The sequence below is a fragment of the Ochotona curzoniae genome, unplaced genomic scaffold, assembly GCF_017591425.1.
Source record: "Ochotona curzoniae isolate NIBS_2020 unplaced genomic scaffold, NIBS_Ocur_1.0 scaffold_4812, whole genome shotgun sequence".
Lineage (NCBI taxonomy): Eukaryota > Metazoa > Chordata > Mammalia > Lagomorpha > Ochotonidae > Ochotona > Ochotona curzoniae.
Window position 1 is genome coordinate 3,631,241 of NW_024467124.1, and position 21,988 is coordinate 3,653,228.

The 21,988-nt window shown below is 44.3% G+C and overlaps 1 protein-coding gene across 1 annotated transcript in view; it reads left to right on the plus strand.

Annotated features, from left to right (window-relative positions):
• The window catches only part of EPB41L3 (erythrocyte membrane protein band 4.1 like 3), a 141,586-nt gene extending 130,384 nt beyond the window's left edge, over positions 1-11,202 (plus strand). Inside the window, exons 17-23 of the mRNA XM_040970602.1 lie at positions 3,673-3,795; positions 4,612-4,977; positions 5,558-5,689; positions 7,329-7,427; positions 8,219-8,299; positions 8,562-8,677; positions 10,090-11,202. Of these exons, the coding sequence (XP_040826536.1) occupies positions 3,673-3,795; positions 4,612-4,977; positions 5,558-5,689; positions 7,329-7,427; positions 8,219-8,299; positions 8,562-8,672 (912 nt within the window). The 3' untranslated portion in view covers positions 8,673-8,677; positions 10,090-11,202. The remainder of the gene's footprint in view (positions 1-3,672; positions 3,796-4,611; positions 4,978-5,557; positions 5,690-7,328; positions 7,428-8,218; positions 8,300-8,561; positions 8,678-10,089) is intronic.
• Positions 11,203-21,988: the final 10,786 nt, after the last annotated feature.

The window sequence follows — 21,988 nt, forward strand, 5'->3', positions numbered from 1 at the left end:
TTGAGAATTAGCTGGTTCGACTTTGGATGTGGCAGGCATTTGGGATGCAAGTCGAAAGAGGTGAGATCTCTGTCTCTCCATCCTTCCTCTGGCACTCAGCTTCTCAAACTAAGAAATCTCAAGAAAGTAAAACACTGATGCCTAGCACAAGATGTTTGATGTTTTTAAATTCTAAACATTAAGGAAAAAAGTATGATTTGATACAGTTTCTCACCAAGATGTCCTGAAATTGACATTTGAAAATCATTCACCACGTTATACATGCTCAAATTAAGCTATAATCTTGAATAGTCTTTACTTGTGGAACTATAAAGAAAGAAAGTAGAGCTTGGTTTATTCCAACTAGTTATTATCCAATGAACCTGAGTGGCCTTCCCTTCAACAGATGCTCACAAATGGGGGACACATCCAATTGTTCATTTAAAACACAAGTAGGAATTTGTTATTAAACATTTTAAATTTAACATTTTCTTTTAAATACTCATTTCTACACTCTTACAGATAGCTGACATAAAAACACAGTACAAATGCCAAGTTTTTTTTTTTTAATCACTCATGTATATTTTGTGGGAATGAGATATTTAAGTCATAAACATTCAGGTGTCAGGAAGCAATGTTACCTACGGAAATAATTCCTTGAGACAGTTTCAGTCCATTGTTCAGATTAACAAATCATAATTTACTTAGCAGTTTGAATGAATATCATGAGTGTGGATTTTATATGATTAAAAAAAAAAAACCTCACTTCCTAACTTACTGTTTCGGAAACTGTCTGCCTCCTCCTCTCCAACCCAACCCCCTTTATTCAAACAGACCAAAGAAGAAAGAGAGATTTCTGAAAAAGTTATATTTTTGCAACAAGGAAGCTCTCCATTCTTTGAGTCTCAGGTAAAAAATAAACATGAAGAACTTCCCAGAAGGAATTGCTATTCAGACTTCAGTATCATTAAACTGTCTTTAGTTTTATTTTGCTTTGTGAATTTTTCTCATTTTAAACTAAGGTGGGTATTGAAGTTTTGCTTCCATTCCGGGGAAGGGATGAAGGAATTTCGTCCTGTTTTCGTTGTGTAGAATGGTTCATTTCTTTATGCCTTCTGCTGCTTCGTGATTACGTGTTGTCGTTGAAATGTTGTGACTGTGCTGTTCTCTTATTGATACCTTTTGCTGCCTGTTTTTTACCCATAGATTTTTTTTTTCTCAACGTGCTTTAGATGACCTTGGTTGGTTTTGAAAGCTCTGAACTGTTACTGGTTTTTCCCTAGCCAAGTGTGATAAAGGATACGCAGGAAGGCGCCTCTGCTCACTCTGTGGTTACCTCTCGTCAAGTAACTTTCCAGAAAACTCTCCCAGCGACCCTAGAGGTTAATTTTTTTTTTTCAATTCATTTAATCCCAGCAGCACCAGCATGTAGATGAATCTGTGGTCTTTTGTCTTAAGGCACACATTATTTTTAGAATCAGGTTCTCAGGCCACACCACGCATGAAGGTAGAAAACACATTAATGTAAAATGTCATCCAGAACACCTGCCTGTGTCCACGTCCCTCTGTAACCCATCAGGCTGGTCGGCCCTCCAGAGACATCGGAACAGAAACTTTGGTTTCTTCTACTTTTCACGGATTGGCTCTAAGGAGCATGGGGGCGAAACTCCTGAGACAGGTGCAGATGACACTGGAACACTCGCACTGACAGTGAACTGGCTATGGAGCTTCCCATCCGTGGGAAGTCGCCCATTGCAGAGCCTAGACCCCAGGCACACACACTGTCAGTTGCATAATGGCTGTAGAGGAGTCGGTTCCCTGTCAGAGGAGGTATAGCTCACAAACCTAGAAAAGCAGTGTGATGTTGACAAGTTCTTATGACAACGGGGCTTTTTAGAAAGTTCCTGGGAAAATAGGGCAGTGCAAAAAACACATGGATTTCAAAGCTTTTTTTTTTTTGCACCGAAATAAATTTTTCCTTTAATTTCATTTTCCTGAAAACTTTTTGAAGTACCCCTGTACTTGGAGTATATAGTCTATTTAGCATGGAAAACTGTTCCGTGGTGGTCACACACAGAAAATGACTTGGAGTAATTATTTCCATAGTGTTGTTTAATCCTGAAATATAAAACGACCACAGTAATGTACAAGATCAAATTTATTTCTTGCAATGCTTACCACCAGAGTATATGTTCATGTAAAGAAATGTGACATGATGGTTCCACCTACAGCATGTATTCTAGGTTGGAGTTTCTACTTAGTAAATTGCAGGTGAGAAGGGATTGCAGCTGTTAATTACTACACCCCTGGCACTGTGCAGCCCCCTCTCAGACCTGCCTATAGCCCTTGTCCTGATTCTCTTAGAAGGTTCTTATTTTAGAAATGAGATAACCATCAACCTTTCTAATTTAGCTTTTATATTTCAAATATAGGGCACAGAGGATTGGGTTATTGTAGACAAAATACCCACTGAGGTAGTTGATGGTGATTTGAAAAAGATTGTGACTTACAAGGTGGTGACCGTGAGCAGTAGAACCGGTGACATCCCAGCCGACATGTTAAAATCTAGCACTCTTGAAATGCATGGCTTCGATGATTTGGCCCGAGAAATGCACCTGAAAGAAGAAAGCAAGCAGAAGATATACACGCTGGGCAAGTCCTATGACACTGTGTCCGGAAGGGTCGTGACTATGACTGGGAAAACTAAGGAGGGAGAAGGGGCAGTGCCGTCCTCGGTGCTGGAGGCGCTTCAGAAGATGGAGAGGGGCTCGTCAGAGACGGTGAAGATGCTGTCCTCCGGCCTGGCGGAATACGAGGTCCTGGAAGCCCTTGCCGAGGAGAAACCCAAGCGAGGACCCGAGGTCCAGGTGACAAAACGCAAGCTGTCGGAGTCCCTGGCTCCCATCAAGGAAGCTGAGTCTCGTCGGCAGAGCCCTGAAGATGAGGACGCCAAGAAGGCTCCAGAGCCGGGAAGGGAACCCGCGAGCCGCACTGGCCCTGAGAGCCTGCAGTTTGGCAAAATGGAGCAGGTGCAAGAGAGTGAGGTCTTAAAGGTGGGCCTCTTTGGTCCCCGAAGGAAGAGCCTGTCCGAGTGGAGATACTCCCAGGAGCCGGCCTTGACCGTCGCTACTGCTCACTACCTAACCGAGTCGTCCACGTCCCGCGTGGTGGTAACCAGTGGCTCTCATTCAGCCGCAGCTTGAGATTCCAGCATGATCCATTTCGAGGCAGCATCCCTTCCACCCCAAACCTTCCCGTTTCTCTTGATGCTTGGCTTTATGTTGAGAGCAGCCAACCCAGCTTTTTAAGTTTTGTGTTTTTTTTGTCATGGTTCAACCAGTACCTCAATCCCAAGAGAGCCTTAAGACACTTTCCGTTTTATTTCCAGCTACCCGTTCCCAAGACCTGATCACGCTGCTGTGGCTGGCAATGAAGGAAAAACCCGAGCTGCTTTAGTCGGCGCCACCCTCCTCCTAACTACTCTCTCTCTCCGCTTTACCAAACAAGAGCTCTTGGTCACCGCAAATGGCTATTTTATTTCCCTTCCTTTTCCTTTCCAAACTCCGCCTCTTGGATTCCTTCACCCTCCTCCCCTTGTCCTCCGCCTCCAGTTGTGTCTGACAAGCTGTGAATATGTGTGTGCCCACGGTGTGTCCCCGCTGTGCCTGACTCTGTCTTTCTCTGTCCACTCAGACTAAGCAGTCCTCCAGTGAGAAGCTCATGGATGGTTCTGAGATCCTCAGTTTGTTAGAGTCTGCACGAAAGCCGACAGAGTTCATAGGAGGGGTTACTTCCACTGCTCAGAGCTGGGTTCAGGTGCCCCTTGCTTTCCATCCTGCGTGTCTCTGGCCTTGCTTTGCTTTCTGTTTTATACAGAGCGGGTGGGTGCACGTGTCTTGCATTCCGGTGGCTTTGCCTTCTAGACCTCAGAGGTGGCTTCAGTGACAGTCCTTTGTGGCTGCTTGTGTCACCATTTCAAAACCATACTTGGGGAGCAAGCATAAAGTCGAGCAGTTAAGACGCCAGCTCCCCTGTGAGTCGCTGCATTTGACTCCTGACTCCAGTTGCCTGCCCACACAGGCCTTGGGAGGCAGCACTTAAACAGCTAGCATTGAGTTCCTGCTGTTTACATGAGAGACCCAATTTTGTTCTAAGCTTCCACCCTTAGCACTAGCCCTGCCTCTGCCCCAGGGCATTGTGGGAATTTGGAGAGTAAACCAGCAATGTGTGTTTCTCAGCCATGCTGAGAAATTCTAACAACATTTCATTTCTACAAGCATTATATCTCATCTGTTGGGTCTGAGCAAGCAGCCAATACTAGTGTGAATGTGCCCGATAGCTTTTGTTATGTGTTTCTGGGGGTTTCCTTTTGTTTTGTTGTTTTTATTTGGTTTTGTATTGCATTGTCTCTGCAGAGCAGAAGTGGTTTAGTTGGCAGGTCTGGTTGGAGCACATGGTTTGGGGCGGGAGCAGGTGTCAGAGATTCTGATGGGAGGGGTGGAAGTTAATTTACATTTTCGATCTATTTCTGGTTATAAGCACTTGCTACTGGCTGTATGCATTCCTAGTGAGTGGCAGCTGTGCTATGCTGTTTGAGAGTCACATTGACACCAATGTCTTTCCCCCATGCAGAAAACCGACACCAAGCCAGAGAGCAGTGAGGCAGAGAGCACCACACAGCAGCAGCTTCTGGGCGCGGAGAAGGTGGTGCAGGAGACGGTGCTGGTGGAGGAGAGGCGGGTGATAAACGTGCATGCCAGCGGGGACGCCTCTTCTGCAGCCAGCGAGGAAGCCGAGGCCGCCACCCAGCCCTGCCCTGCAGACACTCCCAGCGGGAAGGCCAAGGAGGGCTTGGCTGTGTCCGAGCAGGCCAAGGAGGAAAGAGGGGAGGAGGTGGAGAAGACAGAGCGGGAAGAGACGGGTGCCAGGTCCCAAGAGGAGGAACAGAGTGTGGCTATCCACGTCTCGGAGACTTTGGAACAGAAACCTCACTTTGAGGTAGCTAGCAGTTAATTGCATGGTGGTAAAGGATCTCCATGGCGGTTGCCAGGTTTGGGTTCACCTATCAACGTGGAATATTTTTGCTGGCAGGAAACCTGGTAGGCACATGGTTGGCCAAGAGATGAGAAAATCTGACCAGTAATTTCCTGTCAGTTTACTTTGATCCAAAATTATGGAAAACCAAACACCAAACGCCAGAACTTTCATTTCTGTCTTATTAAGCTCCCTAATGTCTTCAAACTTGGTCTTTATAAGAAGTTACTAAATTAAAGGCCTATTTCTTGATCTGACTCTGTTTAACTTATGAGATAGAGAGGGATAATATTTAAAACTTTCTTGAATTTCCTTTAAAATAGTATATTTAGCTCATTTTAGATTTCTTTTAAAAAACCACTATGAAATCTAAAAACCTCAACTGCGTGGGTGTGTGCGTTTCCCCCTACCCTGTGCCCATGGTAGAATGGCAATGTGTACAGGCTATTGTCCCATGCTGTCATAAAGGACCAGAGGAGACAGGGGGGGCCCAGAAGTGTGTGCGAATGCTAACAGCCGCCCTGCCCACTTGCCATTTGCACAGTCGTCCACTGTGAAGACGGAGACCATCAGCTTTGACAGTGTTTCCTCAGGGGGAGTGAAGCTGGAAGTCTCTGCTAAAGAGGTGCCAGTAGTTCACACAGAAACAAAAACCATCACATATGAGTCCTCACAGGTGAGTCAGCGTCGCAAGCCCGGCCCCTCTCCCTTCAGTGGCTTAGAGCATTTGACTTAGGAATCTGTGTCATCGAATGCATGGGGCCCAAGGACCCAGGAGCCAGGCCGTCTCTGTCCGGAGCAATGCAACGATTAAAATCTCATGATGGTAGAGCAGCAGGTGACTTCAAGGTATTCTTAGATCTCAGAGTGTAGCAAAAGGCTCAGAAACCGCCCTCTGCAGTCATGGATAGGAAAGAATGTTGACTTTACCAGCCGCTGCTCAAGTCCCGGCTTTCAGTGACAGTTCCCTCTGGCCATTGCTAATGGGTTATTCTTTGGAGCATCAGTGCAGTTACTGTGGGAGATAATTGCATCATTTGTAAGGTTGTATTTTTGGGGGGGGGTGATGGGAGTTACATATTTAGCTAATTCTATTATTATTTTAATTATACATATGTACAGAGTACAGTATGACTTTGTATAATGATAAGATGGTGACAGGTTTTTTTTTTTTTTATTGTTGCTTACATTATATTATGTAGTACAGTTTTATAGGCGCTGGGGATCCCCCCCACCCCTCCCATACCCCTCCCCCCATGGTGGATTCCTCCACCTTGTTGCATAACCATAGTTCAAGTTCAGTTGAGATTCATTGCTTGCAAACACATGCCTAGCATAAAGTTCAGCGTCTTATTGTCCAGATAAGTTCAGTGGCCTCTTGGGGAGACCTTCTATGGTCTGAAGATAGGTCTAACAGAGTAAAGATCCGGTCAGTTAAAAGCCCCAACAAGGCCTCAGTATCATTATACAACATTATGGAATTAATTGACATAGTATTGGGTAAACAATATGTTAAAAATAATGCAAGTTCCATTCTTCGAAACATCTGGGTTGAGACAGTATCAATGACAGGTTCAAAAAATAACAAACAACCAAACAAAAAATTACAGGTTAAATCAAGGCAAACATGTGGTATCTAATCTTTTGGGATTCGCTCATTTCCCTTAGCATTATAGTTTCCAGTTGTGCCCATTTAGCCACAAAGAACTGCATTTTGTTTTTTTTAATAGCTGAGTAGTATTCCATGGAGTAGATGAACCAAAGCTTTCTTATCCAATCTTCTGCTGATGGGCATTTCGGTTGCTTCCATGTTTTCGCAATTACTGATTGTGCTGCAATGAACATAGGGATGCATGTTGGTTTGTCGTAAAACAGGTGTTTTGGATATATTCCTAGGAGTGCTATTGCTGGGTCATATGGTATGCAGATGGTGACAGGTATTTTTAGAAAAAATTTTGATATGCACTTAATGATTATACATATTTCTTGTGTATAGTTCATTAAATGTAGATGATATACACTAATCAAATTAGAGTAAATTAATGTGTTCATCTCTGTTTGGGAGCATTGAACTTATATTTGTTTTAAAAATGCGTTAACAAGTTACTGGAAACTGTAAGTCATGGGTTAGTGTAACTGACTTGTGCTACCCAAACTGTGTTTTGGTGACTTAGCCAACCTCTTTCCCTACTCCCGTTCTCCCAAACTTTCATAGCCTCCAATGATGCATCCCTAATGTTCTAAGTTACAAATCAAACCTCAGCAGAAGAACTGCAGTCACTTGCCTGTGTTATGTCTGCCCATGTGCTGTGTAGGTCGACCCTGGCGCTGACCTGGAACCAGGCGTGCTGATGAGTGCACAGACGATCACATCTGAGACCACCAGTACCACCACCACCACCCACATCACCAAAGTATGAACAGCAGGAAAGGGGGGAGGCGTGGCTGCAGGGGGCTCCCACCAGTACCACCACCACCCTCATCTCCAAAGCATGAACAGCAGGAAAAGGGGGAGGCGTGGCTGCAGGGGGCTCCCTGACACCCTGGGACAGGCTGGGCTGCAGAAGTACATGGCTGACCATCAGGCTGCAGGAGGAGCGTCTGCTGCTTCTGCAGCTACAAGACACTTGCTTCCCCCACACCCCCATCCCCCCACTCCCCCCCAACGCCGTGCTGGTTTCTGTTTGACAATATGCAAGTCGGCCCCTGAGAAGGAACACTAGTGCCGCATCCTTGGGGAAAAAAATTTCAGGGGAAAAAAAGTTGGCATCCGTCCTATGCGTGTACAGACCATCTTCTTGTTAGTGTTACAAAGCAGTACAGTAGGTATGTGGTTCTCAGTACTTTAGTGCTTTATTTCAGGGCAGTAAGTACGCAGGGAGAAATGCATAGGTCAAATGCAAATACTGTGCTGTTGCATTTAAACAACTTGATGAACATTCTCAGATTAGTCATCCACAGGAGTCCTGGTACCAATCCCCTGGAATAGTGAGGACCCCGGGGTATGCTCTGGTATCGTAGGCCTGAACCCAAGCACTGCATGCTGTGTCCACTTCAGAAATTGGAATACTCAAGAAGTGCCACAGAGTTCTGTTTAAATTCCTGAAGAATGAACGAACAGCACCTGGTCTACCCTTGTCCTCAAGTTCGATGATGACTGCTCCTCTCTGCAAGCAGACACATCTAACTCCCCTCTTTGTTTCAGACTGTGAAAGGAGGCATCTCAGAAACGAGAATTGAGAAGCGAATAGTCATCACGGGGGACGCAGACATTGACCATGACCAGGTAGTGTGTGAGAGATGGTTAATAGCCCCTGGCCGAGAGACAGGGAAGCTCATTACCCTACTGTGTTCTTCTGGTCCAGCCCATATTCTAAACAAATTCCTGACTTAACTCTCCCCCGTATGATTTACAATTCCTTCTGTAATCATTGTATCTCATTTGTAAATTGTGGATTAGAGTTAGCGCGTAAGTCTCCACCTGGCTACTGATCATGCATGTCCCACCTCCTTTTTGTTTTTGCCCTTCTGTGATTTCCTGGGGATAGGCGCTGGCTCAGGCAATTAAAGAGGCCAAAGAGCAGCACCCTGACATGTCAGTGACCAAAGTAGTGGTTCATAAAGAGACAGAGATCACACCTGAAGATGGAGAGGATTGACCCAGGTAAGAGGTGGCACCCGCCCTCCAGGCTGGCATGTGGCATGGGGCACTCCCCGCTCATCCTTCCCCTGCTGCCTCCTCTCCTTTCCTCTCACTGGCATGCTCAGCGCTGGTGACCAGACACTGGAGAGCCAGTGTGCAGATGTTGACTTGTCTCGTGTCTGGGAAGGCCTGTCCTTGCGGGTGTCTTGCCTGTGCTGCCAGTTGGAGGAGAAGGGAACAGCACAGGCTTGGCTTGACTCTGCTACTGTTTGCTGGTTCCTGCGGTCTCTACATTCTTGGCAGTATCCACATTTGAAATATCAAATTGGATTTCACTGGCTGTGCCACCTGATCAGAGCTAAAGCCATTTTGTTCTGAAAGGTGCAACTTGTGTGTTCCAACTCCCAAGAAAATAAAATGCATCCTTTTTCCTTCACCACTGTAGCCCCATTGAAAGCTTTTACTCTAACTGTATTGGGGGATATAACCTGTTTATGCCTTGTTGGGAAGGAGGTCATTTTTTTTGTTTTGAATTTGAGCCTTTTGGGGATTCTTTGGGTTCGTTGGGATGCTTTCCCTCCCCTGTTGTAGCTTTGTGTCTCGGGAAGAGGAGGCAGCGGTGCCGTCCGTCATGCTGCTTCCTCCACCACGTGCATGCTTTTCCATTACTGATTGGCCCGTAGCATGAGCAGCCCACATCCTCTGTGTGTGCCCATAGGCTTGTCTTATGTCCAGACCTGCTGGGCAAGAGCTTGTGGAACCATGAGCATCCCTTAAAAGGCTTCAAATGCTGAATGCAAAAGGTGACCTCTGTGCACTTGGCCATGCGATAAAGTCTTAAAGAGACTACAATACCTACAATACAATACCTACAATTCAAAACAAACAGAGATGAATGAATAGCATCTCTTAAAAGAAAAAAAGAAATTTCAAGCTCACTCAGCGTATTCGGAACAACAGTAGAAGGGGACTTCCACACTGGATCTTAGCCAAAAGGCCGAGAAGCGATAGGAGGGGACTTCCAAAAGATGATAGAAACGCAATTAAAAGATAGGTTTATTTTGGTGCAAAAAACTCCATGCGTGAATTTTTTTTCATGATGCACATTTTCCATAAGACCCCTTTTTATGCATGGATTTTTTTTTAAGTACTAAAATAACTTACCTATAATTGCATTTTTCCCAAACCTTTTTGAAGTACCCTGATAAATTTGGGGAGGTAGGAAGCCACAAAGATTTTCCCTCAATGGGCTTCACCCACACGAGTGATGTCATTCATGGAGAGAGGATATATCATCCTCGGACTCGGAATAATGTTGGAATGCTAAGATGTCTTTGAAAAAGAGTGTTTCCTCCTCTTCTTTTTGTGACCATGATCAAGAAACACCCTCAAATGTTTTAAGGTGAATAGCTAATCCCACGTCTTTTCTGCAGGAATAACTTAGCTTGCACGTGAATCCAGTCACACAAACTGTTAGGAAAGCCAGAGCCTCTGTGGAGTTGCCTCTTCTAACCCAACTGACTCGCATCTGTCCGTGGAAAATTTCAATCCAGAAGAACTGACCTTGACCGTTAACAAAGACTGGCAGAGAGATCTTCCCATAATAAAGCAATCTGAATCAGCGTCACTAAACTGATATTGCATGAAGCAACGATAAAATTGCAAAAGAGCAGCATTTTTAATTTTCACACGACGTCTCAGTTTCCTGCTATTCCTGCACGTTCACAACCCACAAGTATAAATCGTGATCTCATGCAACACGTAAACGATCCATGCCTTTCATAGTTTATTATTATTCAAGTCTCCACAAAAATTACAGTTTCTTAGGTGACAAAACTGCTGTTTACAGATCCATGAAGATTTCTGTCTAGGTCCGGTGTGTCTGATTTACCCCAGATTAGATGTGCCAAGAACAGAGTTTATTCAGTAAACAACTTGAATCTCGTCCTGTTTCCTCTGGTTTTATTCTTCTCACCCATAATCAATAACGACTCTCTGATCCTCTGGAAATATTTAATGCTTTTACTCTTGCTTTGTGGATCTAATTTAATTCGTCATAAGGTAGTAATGATTTTAGCATATTAATGTGGTTTCTTCTTTGTCTTACACTCTGATCTGTTCAACCTGGAAAGCTTTTCAGAGTTGCCTAACATGTCCTGAATATGTAAATTGTCATCACTTCGGGGAGGGAGAAAAAAACAACTGTATTTTTGTTAGTTTGCATTATGGTGAAATTTCACTCCATGAAAATGTGGGTTTCTGTTGCTTTGTTTTTTCTTCATTTCCTTTTTCTTTCTATTTTTAAATTAATTTTTCTTCTTTTATGTGAAAAAGAAAAGCCTTTTATTTCCAAATCCGGTCCATATTTACAATCTAGTTCAGAGCCAAGCCTTAAACTGTACAGAATTTCCACTGTAATTAAGACTATTTAGTGTTTAGTTATAAATAGCCTTCAAAAAGATATATTCCACATTACACTGTCAGCCTCATCACAGCCCATGGTGAATGTAAGATTCTGCATAGAGAAATAAAGGCGATAAATGCATTGAAATCTCTTGTTTGCTGTATAATGATTTCAGTATTGTTTGTGTCAGTCCAGAGGTACAGGTGCATGACTTCAAAGAACCAATTCTTCGGCCTAAGAGGGATATCTTGTCCTTGGAAAATTTCTAAACAAGAGCAAACTATATGTTGTACAGGGATTGAACCTAGGAACAAAGTATTCCTGTAAAAATCTTTGTTTGCCTAAGAAAACTTTTAAAAAACACATCATAGACTCACTTTCCAAGTTTTCATTTGAGAAGAGGCTGTGTGCCACTGAGAGCTTTTAAATCTGCCAAGGAGACACCTCTCTCTGCTCCAGCAGTTCCACAGCTGACATAACCAGAGGCCGTATCCTGCAGCTCATCCATGTCAAACTTTCCTGTCGCCTGGGTCATTTCTACCAAGTAGATACAAGATATGGCTCTTGCCCACAGCATCAGCAAATTGAAATTTCGGATGGACTAGAGTGCCTGAGTTAATGCCTCACAGCTCAGACACTGGAGGGTGCCGTGAAATGGCTCAACTGTTTGGATTTGGGCTACATGTACCAAGGCCTGGATCGATTTCCTTGCTCCCGGCTTCAGCCTCGACCATTGTGGACACTTGAGGAATGAACCAGACCAGAATGGTGCATGCATCTCTTTCCCTCCCCTGCTCTCAATAAATAGTGGCTTTAAGTGTATTAGATCAAAGTCTTAACATTTACATTTAGAAGTTAGTCAGTTACTATCTAAATTCTTAATGCAGTAAGTTTCATGCTGGGTTTCTCTCCTGTAGGAAACTGACTTACGTAGACTCTCAGTTCACCCTGCATTTTATGCAGCTGTAACTACTGATGGTATGAGAGTGGTCCCAGATACCACACTTTCAGAAAAATTCCGCTTCAGGTAGCTATTGGCCTCATAGCAAAGACAAGCTTGATAGCCAGTTTTTCTAAGAAAAAATTAAACCTTCCCTGCAATCAGCAGAAAAGCAAATTGCAAACCTCAGTGCATGCTAGTATGGACCTGTAGATGCCATGCAGTCTGCACAAGCAGTAGTTCTGATGTCACCAAGCCCAACACTCGCACAGTTTCTCTGGACTCAGAGTGAGCCACCTTCCTCCAGGGGTCAGTCAGTGCTCCCTGCTCTCCATCCAGTGGAACTTGAAGGGAGTTCAGCCAAGGAGTGAGGGTTCAGCCCATGGGGACACATGTCCTCCTCCTTCCTTCCTTAGTGTGGAGCTTAGGGGCAGAGCTGTGAAGTTGCTAACACAGCCACTGCTTTGAGAAGAGATAGGAGGGCAGCACCAGCCCTGGGGAATTTCATAGCCGTTCTCTTTCCCAGAGAACTGTCTCATGCCCTTACAGTCCACACTCCATCCAAACTTGAGAGCTGCTACATCCTGAGTAATGAGCAATATTGTGCACCTTACAGGAATGCTCAGCCCAACTTTTGGCACTTAGTGTAACCCATATCATCATATTACCATCTTTCCAGCACATTGGCTGTTCTAGTAGCTAAATCTGCCTCATCCCTAGCTATTTTTGAAAAGTCAACAGAATGGAAAATTTAAGTAAGAATGTGTTATATATTATGCACACCTTCCAGTTAGAGCCTTTTTTTTTTCTTATTACCTCAAATGAATCAGTCTAAGAAATACCTGCCTCGGGATGTCACAGAGGTGACTTTGGGTTTTCATCAATGTGATTTGTGAAATAAAATTGGATTTATCTGGGGGATTTTTTTTTTAAGACTTTTTTGTGGCAGGCCATTGTTGCATGCAAAATTGTGTTGTGAGAGATGACATTTTTGTTTTGACAGTTGCCAGAGCTGCTTCATTCTGAGGGTGGGTGGCAGAAGGAGTGCATGCTGTCCCGCGAATGTGCTCGTTATTGCACGTGCCCACTCTCATGCAGGGGCTGTGCACCAGAGGTGGCTGGGATAGCCATCACACCATGGTATCCTGCCCAGAAACTTTTCCAGCTGTGTTTTATGCCCCTCCAGGCACAGGGACAATAAAGATAACTCATGGAGAACAAGAGGTCAAATTGGATAACCGAACCCAAGAGTCATATGATGCATAAAAATAGCTTACTTGTGCAAATGTTCTAGTTCTATTCATCTTGCTAAGACAGAAGTGTGGAAGGACTTCTCACCACTCTCTCCCTCACCCATCATTTCCTCAAATCAGTAGTCACACTGTTCCTTAAGTTTAACCGTGATGCCTGACAATTAGGGTTTCCACATTGCCACCCCATGTCAACCCCAGTCCCATATGTGGTCATTTGTAATCTTTTGAGAAACACCACTCTAAATCTGTCACTCCTGCACTTGGAAATGAGTTCAGAGCTCTGTGCTGCTTTTCCTGTGGAGGCCTCAATTCCTCACATTCAGCTGCAGGCTTGTGTGGACTAACCTCCTGTGACACCCCCTCCCAGTTGCAGCAATGTGCAGATGAACAGCCCTATTCCACTTAGCCCCCAATTTTGCTTTCAATCCAACTTTAAATAGTCTTTTCATGACTTTGCTGGCAAGTTTTCCATATTATATGCTCACAAATCTAACAGAATATATCCTGACTATCGTATTTACTTCTGTCCAGTTTTTACGATTTATTTATTTTTATTGGAAAGTCGGATTTACAGAGAGGAGGAGAGACAGAGTGGAAGATCTTCCATGTGCCGGTTCATTCCCAAAGTGGCACAATGGCCGGAATTGAGTCGATCTGAAGCCAGGAACTTCTTCTGTGTCTCCCATGTGGGTGCATGGTTCCAAGGCTTTGGGCCATCCTCTACTGCTTTCCCAGAGCACAAGCAGAGAGCTGGATGGGAAGCAGAGCCACCAGGACACAAGCAAGTGTCCATATGGGATCCTAGAGTGTGCAAGGCGAAGACTTCAGCTACTAGGCTACCACACCATGCCCCTCTGTCCAGCTTTTTTAAGGAATCTCTTCAGATGCTGTAAGTCTGTTGGCTGACCAAGCACAATGTCTGGCATATAGACTCCCTGTTTGCACACATGAATGAACATAGTAAAAGGTTTCTTGGGCATGGTGCAGTATTGTTATCTGTTTTCCCTGGAGCGCAGTGAGTGGGGAGAGGTGGGTGGATCCCCGTGGAGAGATCCTATTTCAGATCTTTCATTGGTTGTCACCATAGTCCTGCATTCTGTGGAAGGTATCTTTTCCACAAGCAATGGATTTTTCCCAAAGAGATAACATTAGAAGGAATAAGGAGTTTGGAGTCCTCTTTTGGAGGGGACATGACTGTCCCTCTGCTGAAGTCAGTTGAGTTTATTTGATTTCAGGTTTAGCTCTGGTACATTATGCTTGATATTCATGTGCCTTTGGAACTATTCTTAAAAAGTTTCAGTTGCCATGCAAATAGCAAACTGCAGACTCACTGCAGAGTTTACAGACATGGAACTCATAACCACGTTTTAACATCTTGGGCATCAGCGCTTCGATCCCAGCAATGTGGAGGTGAGAGTAGTAAAAAACCTTGGCGCTATTTTTAACTCCATTATTTCCTTCACTCTGTGAAAGATCTTTCATTTCTGACCTTCTTGTAGGGTTAAGGCCTCTTTGTATTTCATCTGGACTACTGCATTAGCTACTAATTGATCTTCACGTTCAGATCATTCACCATGAGCACCACTCCCTAAGTCCTTCATGGTTCTAGCTTAATTTTAAAAACACTGTCAACACACCCCGAAAGCCCTGATGAGTACTCCTCATTCCCTAAAGTTTAATTCTAAGCTCCAAAGCTGAGTTGAAACTACATACATGATATAGCCCAACTTTCTTTTTTTCCCCATGATTTGAAAGCCAGAATTACAGATAGAGAGAGAGAATAAAGATCTTACATCTGCTACTTTACTCCCCAATGGCTGCAGTGGCCAGAGCTGGACCAGGCCAATCCAGAAGCCTGAAACTCTGTCTGGGTCTGCCACATGGGTGGCAAGGGGCCAGGCACTTGGGCAATCTTCCACTGCTTTCCCATTACCAGAAAGCTAGACCAAAAGTGGAGCAGGCATGGTTCCAAGTGGTGCCGTTTTGGGTGTCAGTGCTGCAGGAACAGAGCACTCCAGGGCTTCAGCACCAGTCCTACACCTCTGTTTCTCATGACATTCTGCAAAGCCAGCTTTGCATTTCCATCAGCACAACAGTTCATAACAGGTAAAAGGTGGAAGCTTCCCAAGTCTCATTAGCAGGTAAGTACACTGTGGGTCCAATCAAATATTATTCTGCCTCCAAGATGAATAAAGTTTTCAACGTACTGTAGCATGAATGACTCTTGAAAACTCAAGTCAGACACAACAGGACAAATATTCTGTCTTTACACTGCCTCTAGGTGCCTAGAGCATTTGCGTTCCTAGAGACAGGAAGTAGAGTGGTAACAGGAAAAGGCTGAGGCAGGAGGAAAGGGAAGGACATTGCTCCATGGTTACAGAGTCTCTACTTGAGTGGACGACAGAGGTTTGGAAATAGATCATAGCAGTTGTTACATGACATTGAATGTACTCAATACCACTGAAGGGTATACCCGAAGGTCATTACAATGACAAACTTCTTGTTACAATAATAATTACATTTGATTTCCCAATAAAGAATTTTCCCCAAGTTCCCTCCATTAAGATCAGGTAGAGCAGCCCCACCACATTCTCAGTGTTTCCAATCAGATTTTTGTTAAGCTTTTAATTTTATTTTTCATTTATGTAAAAGAGGGAGAGAGACATCCCCCATCTTCTGGTTCAACTCTTCAAATGCCCACAATATCCAGGGGTGGGCTGAGCAAAATCCAAGAGGTGGGAACTTCATCAAGTGTGCCCCGGGGCTGCCGGCACCTTAGGACTTGGGTCATGAGCATCTACCTCTCAGTGGGATTGGCAGCAGAGGCGGGACTGGAGCCCTCACACCCCAATGTGCAGTGCTGGGGTCCCAAGCAGCATCTTAACTATTGTGCTACATGCATGCTCTTCCAATCAGTTCTTTAATTTCCTGCTCATAATCAGAACCCCTCTGAAAGAATGATCTGCTATATACAACCAGGGGCGGAGCAGCCTATGCAATGTGGATGTTGAATGAAGCAGAATTTCTCAGTAACAGCCTCAGAAACTGTACCACTTGCCTATGAGGGGACATTGAGAGCAAAACGAAATGTTAAAGGTTGAGACACAGTAGTAGAAACAATTGAATAGAACGCTTGGGAATTTAAGGGAATCTCCTAGAAATTAAGGTGTGAAATGAAAGGATTAGAAAAAATTTTAAAAAAGATTTTTAAAAAGTGAGATGCCACATCATCCAAATGAATGGCATTCCAGAGAATTAAATCATCATTACTGTAATTCCTTAAGATGTCCCTGCTCCAAAGGTGTGGCTCCCAGGTGGTGGTGATTAGTACCCTTTCCTATGCTGCTAGGTCTGTGTCAGCTGCCCAAGGATAATTATTTACAGAAAGGTTAGTAGGTGGTAAAACTAGAATTAAAGCAAAGACGTGCTTAACACGAAGTTAAGATGATGGTTACTTCTCAACAGGGAAGGAGAAACCTGTAACTAAGGCATGTTGGAGGTCCCAGGGCAGGCATCCGAGGAGTGTGCCCCGTGCCCAGGACGGGCATGCAGGGAGCATACCCATCCTGTGCCCTTTCTTTAATCCCTGTATACAATGGACACCATCACTTGAAAGGTGTTTATTTTGGTATCTTTTTCTTTGATGAGAGGAAGTATCAGCTGCTTAAAGAACCCTGGACTATGAAAGAAGTCCCATTGACAGCACGAATGTAGCACTATGTTTGTGATCTTGACCTGGAAACTTCCTGGTTCAATAATATGTAAAATAAAGAAACTTAGGGGAATTCATTTGGCACAATATTTAAGGAGTGCATTAGTTAAGAAATGATTGAGGGCCAGTGCGGTAGCCTGGTGGCTAAATCCTCACCTTGATGTGGGCGCTGGTTCATGTCCTGACAGCCCCACTTCCCATCCAGCTCCCTCCTTGGGCCTGGGAAAGCAGTCGAGGACAGCCCAAAGCCTTGGAACCCTGCACCTGTGTGGAACACCTGGAAGAAGCTCCTGGCTTAGGATTGGCTCAGCTCCAGCCATTGTGACCACTTGTGGAGTGAACCAGCAGATGGAAGATTTTTCTCTCTTCTCTCTGTAAGTCGGACTTTCCAATAAAAACAAATCAATATTTTTTTAAAAATGACTCGAGATGTGACGTCTCTGATGGCCACTTTCCGATAATACTAGAGTAGTTGGGTCACCGTCACCCAAATGAACAAATCAACAAAAGGCGTATCTCTTTGTCCCGCACTTGCTGTGTGTCTGTGCCTCTTTTTTCTTTCTTTTTAAAAAATATTTATTTACTTTTATTGGAAAGGCAGATTTGTAGAGAAGAGAGACAAAAAAAATCTTCCACTCACTGGTTCACTCCCCAAGCAGCCACAACACCCGGAGCTGAGCCGATCCACAGCCAGGAGTTTCTTGCAGGTTGTTCACACAGGTGCAGAGTCCCAAGGCTGTGAACCATCCTCCACTGTAGGAGGACATTGTGATCCTAGAGGGTCAGGGAGCACAGGACTACAGTTGATTGGACAATATTTGTATGAAAACAACTGAATGGGTGCCTTTTATGTGACTGATTGGATGTCCTTTGCATGAGAACAACCGAATGGCTACCTTTTATATACCTGATTGGATGTCCTTTGCATGAGAACAGTTGAGTGGACAGCATGTATATGAGAACACTTGATGGAATATACAAGACAAAAGGAGTTCCAAACAAAAGCATAGAAACAGTTGATGGGTTTTGTTAATAAGCTCAATACCTCCATCCTTATCCTATATGACCCTCAGTGTATAAAGTCTGTTGCCCCTAACAAATTTCGACTATTGATCATCAGTCAGGGTCCACGCGTGCACCAAGTCCATTGCTGCGGGACAGCGACACTGCCACTTTCCCAGGTCACAAGCAGGGAGCTGGATGGGAAGTGGAGCAGCCAGGACAAGAACTGGTGTCCCATATGGGATCCCGGCTCATGCAAGGTAAGGATTTAGTCATTGAGCCATGGGGCTGGGCCTAGTGTGTCTGTTTTTCAAACAAATGAAAGTAAATTTTTAAATGAACAGATCAGAGTACCCAATTCCTAAACAATACTTCACATTCTGGGTTCCATGAACCCAGTGCAAACTGTAACGAATACTGATCATCATTGAACTCCTGGATGCTCAGAAATCAGAGAAGGTTCAAGCTCAAAGAGACGCTTAGAATCATGGAATCCAAGTTATTCACCAGGGCAGGGCTGTTATTTTTAATGTTTATTTTTATTTGAAAGGCGGATTTACAGAGAGAGAGAGATATTCCACTGCTAGTTCACCCCCCCAATGGTCGCAACAGCTTTGAAGCCAGGAGTCTGGAGCTTCCAGCTTCTTCCAGGTTTCCTATGTGGGCAGGGCCCCAAGGACCTGAGCTATCCTTCACTGCCTTCCCAGTCTGTAAGCAGGGATCTGGATGGGAAGTGGAGCAACTGGGACATGAACTGGTGCCTGTATGGAAGTTTAGTTGGCTAGGGCACAGCACCAGCCCCCAGGCAATCTTTTGAAATTGTCTTTATCCTACAGGGAAATTAAGTTAAAAATCCTAAAATGGGATATCAGTAGAATTTTGAGTGTACAAAAAGCCCCGAGCACTCAGACAGGCAGAGAGAAGACAGCCTGTTAGATTTCTGAGATGAACGTGACCTGTAAGCCACTGGCCAGGTTCCTGTGCCCTGAGCTACAGGAGGTACTCAAGTGCAGGGATAACACGTGGACTTCTGGAGCTCTCTGGACAGTGAGGAGGAACCAGAACATTTGTCAGCTAAGCTTCAGATATACTCCTTCTCTCCAAGTACACTCATCTTTGAAATCTCAATGACCTTCGAAGAGAAGAAATCACAAGGAGAGGCACCTGTTAACACAGTGCAATTCTCCAACATTGAGCTGGCTCAACAAAACCATCGCAGCCTAAGTTTCCCGTGAGAATGCCAAGCAGAAGGGCCTGGAGTACAGTGCTGGCGAGAGCAGTTCATTTGTCTGGAGTTGAGCTGGTGTAGACATAGTCTTTTTTTTTTTAAGATTTACTTATTTATTTTTATCAGAAAGCCAGATATACAGAAAGGAGGAGAGACAGAGAGGAAGATCCTCCATCGGATGGATCACTCCCCAAGCTGCCGCAAAGGCTGGAGCTGAGCCAATCCGAAGCCAGCAGACTCCTTCAGGTTTCCCACACGGGTGCAGGGTCCCAAAGTCTTGGGCCGTCCTCGACTGCATTCCCAGGCCACTGGCAGGGAGCTGAATGGGAAGCAGGGCCACTGGGATTAGAACCGGCACCCATATGGAATCCCGGCATGTGCAAGGCAAAAAGACCTTAACCGCTATGCTATCGCTCTGGGCCTGCTATAGACATAGTTTTACACAAAGTTTTGGGCCCAAAAACGTACTTCTTGCATTTTCTTCCTGAATATGGCTTGATAGTATACAGGAATTTATATTTTTTGAATGGTTGTCCCAGTATTGCACAGAAAAACTCAAATGTGTTAATAGCCTAAATAATCAGGAAAAATAGAAAATCTATAAATTACAATTTTTAGATAGATTATTGTGCAACCACAAAATTTGTAAAATACTAATCAGTGGAAATAACCTAGCATGTTAAATGAGAAAGTATATGAAATAGTTTGTACATGATTATACTGAATCTGGAGACACACACATTCACACAGAACGACAGGACTCCCATTCCTTGGTTTATTTTGATCACAAACATGCATCAGTTAGACCTAATCCAGGTTCAGTCTCGATCTCCAGTGGCAGAGCATAAATACTTGAACCACCACCTGCTCTCTCCAGGGTGCATATTTACCGGAAGCTGGAGATGGCGGTGGAACTGGGCAAGCCAGGCACCCTGGCATGGCATGAAGGCATACTAAGTCAGTGTACTGGCCCTAGGGTGATAGCTAACAGTGTTTTTAGTGCCCAAAGAAGGAAAACTGGGCACTAAAATATTGGCACTGCGTTTCTCCACTGAAGGGAGAGCATATGGTGCTTTTTCGTTCCATGTTCCCCTCAAGTTTCTTAGAATGCATATCACCATTATTATATTTTTTGGAGAAAGGGCTTAAGAAATAATACCAATAATTGTATCTAGGAAGTGAAGAACAGAGAGACATGCAAATGAAAAGGGACTTTAAAAACTTGCTCTTGGAACTTCAAAGCCATTATTACAATCACCAAATGTTACAGATGCCTTTGTTAAATAGCGCTTCCTTAGGCACCTTCTAATTAGAATGGTGATAGATGAGATTCTGTTACAGATAATGAAGTTATTTATAGCAACACTTGATGCCACTCTTTCCAGATGAATAAGCCTCTCCTTGGGTGCCCCTCGGCAGTTGAGGCAGTGCCTTTGCTTCTGAAGGGTGTTATTTAGTACGCTGTAACTACAACCTTAAGCATCACCATGGTATAATTAATGGAAAGATAGGGTTCTCTGCGTTTGCTTAACTTTTGCTTTCCTCTGTATACGGGTGTCACTAGCCCAACCTTAAAAGAACACTCCAGTCAGCAGTGTCATGCCTGCCCCTTACTAGCCTGGTCACCTCGTCCCAGGGGGCTCCATGCCCTGAGCCTCAGTTTTCTTGCAGTTAAAAAGAGGACCACAGCCAAAGACGCTGTGATGAAACTGGCCAACTGAAGAAGCCTGTGACCAAATCGGAGCAAACGAGGTTTTTCCTGAAATGCAAAACGGTAGTTAGTGTGATAACTTAATTTTTTCTTTCTTTCTCCATCTCATTACTGTGTATCACTATTCTAGATAGGAGAACTCACATGGATTCCCTTAGAGATTGTTAATCACCTCAATTTGATAAAAACAAATGAACAGAAAAGCCCTGAATTTAGAGAAGTTTAACTCAATGACTGCATAATCCTACTTTGTTGGTGATACAATTTAACTTATGCGAATGATCATATCTAGGATCGTTCCCTGTAGTCACTCCATTTCTACTTTACACAAGAACAAAAAAGAAATGTATGATTCCATTGTGGAGGCAGTGTCCATGCTTCTCTGTGGTGAGAACTTTGCTACTGCGGCCCACGACGTGGGAAATCTGAAGTAGCTGGCACAGTGCCTAGCACAACTAAGCATGTAACAAATGTGCATTGAGTCAAACCTAAATATGCAAGTTCCTATAATCATTGCATTGCTTGCCAGAAACGGTGTGTATCCGTCTAGCATGCACACACTGCTATATTAGATATGACTTTCAATGTGGGTCTTTACATTTGCATTGACTTTTTGGTAAGTGATGGCATTCCAAAGCTCCTTGGAACATTTATGTGATTGACGAGACGCAGGTCAGATACCTTTTCTGGGGATGCACACTGAGGATGAAAACAGAAAGAATTCACAAGTGCACCTGGCACAGAGGTTAGGATGCTTCTTGGGACACTCTTGTGCTGTATCAGAGGATCTGGGTTCAAGTACTGGCTCTGCAAGCAGCAGTAGCTTCCTGCTAAGGCACACTCTGAGAGGCACCAAGGGATGGCTCAAGCATCTGGGGGATCCTGCCACCCGTAGGGGAGACCTGCATTGGCGTTTAGTCCAGCTCCTGCTGTTTCACACATCTGGAGAGTAACTACTGTATAGAAGATTTCGGTCTCTCTCTCTCCCTCTTGCTCTCCCTCTTTTTCTCTCAAACAAATAAACATTACCTAGTTGATTCCATTTTCCAAATGCCGTCGCGCCATCCAGAGCAGTCAGCCTA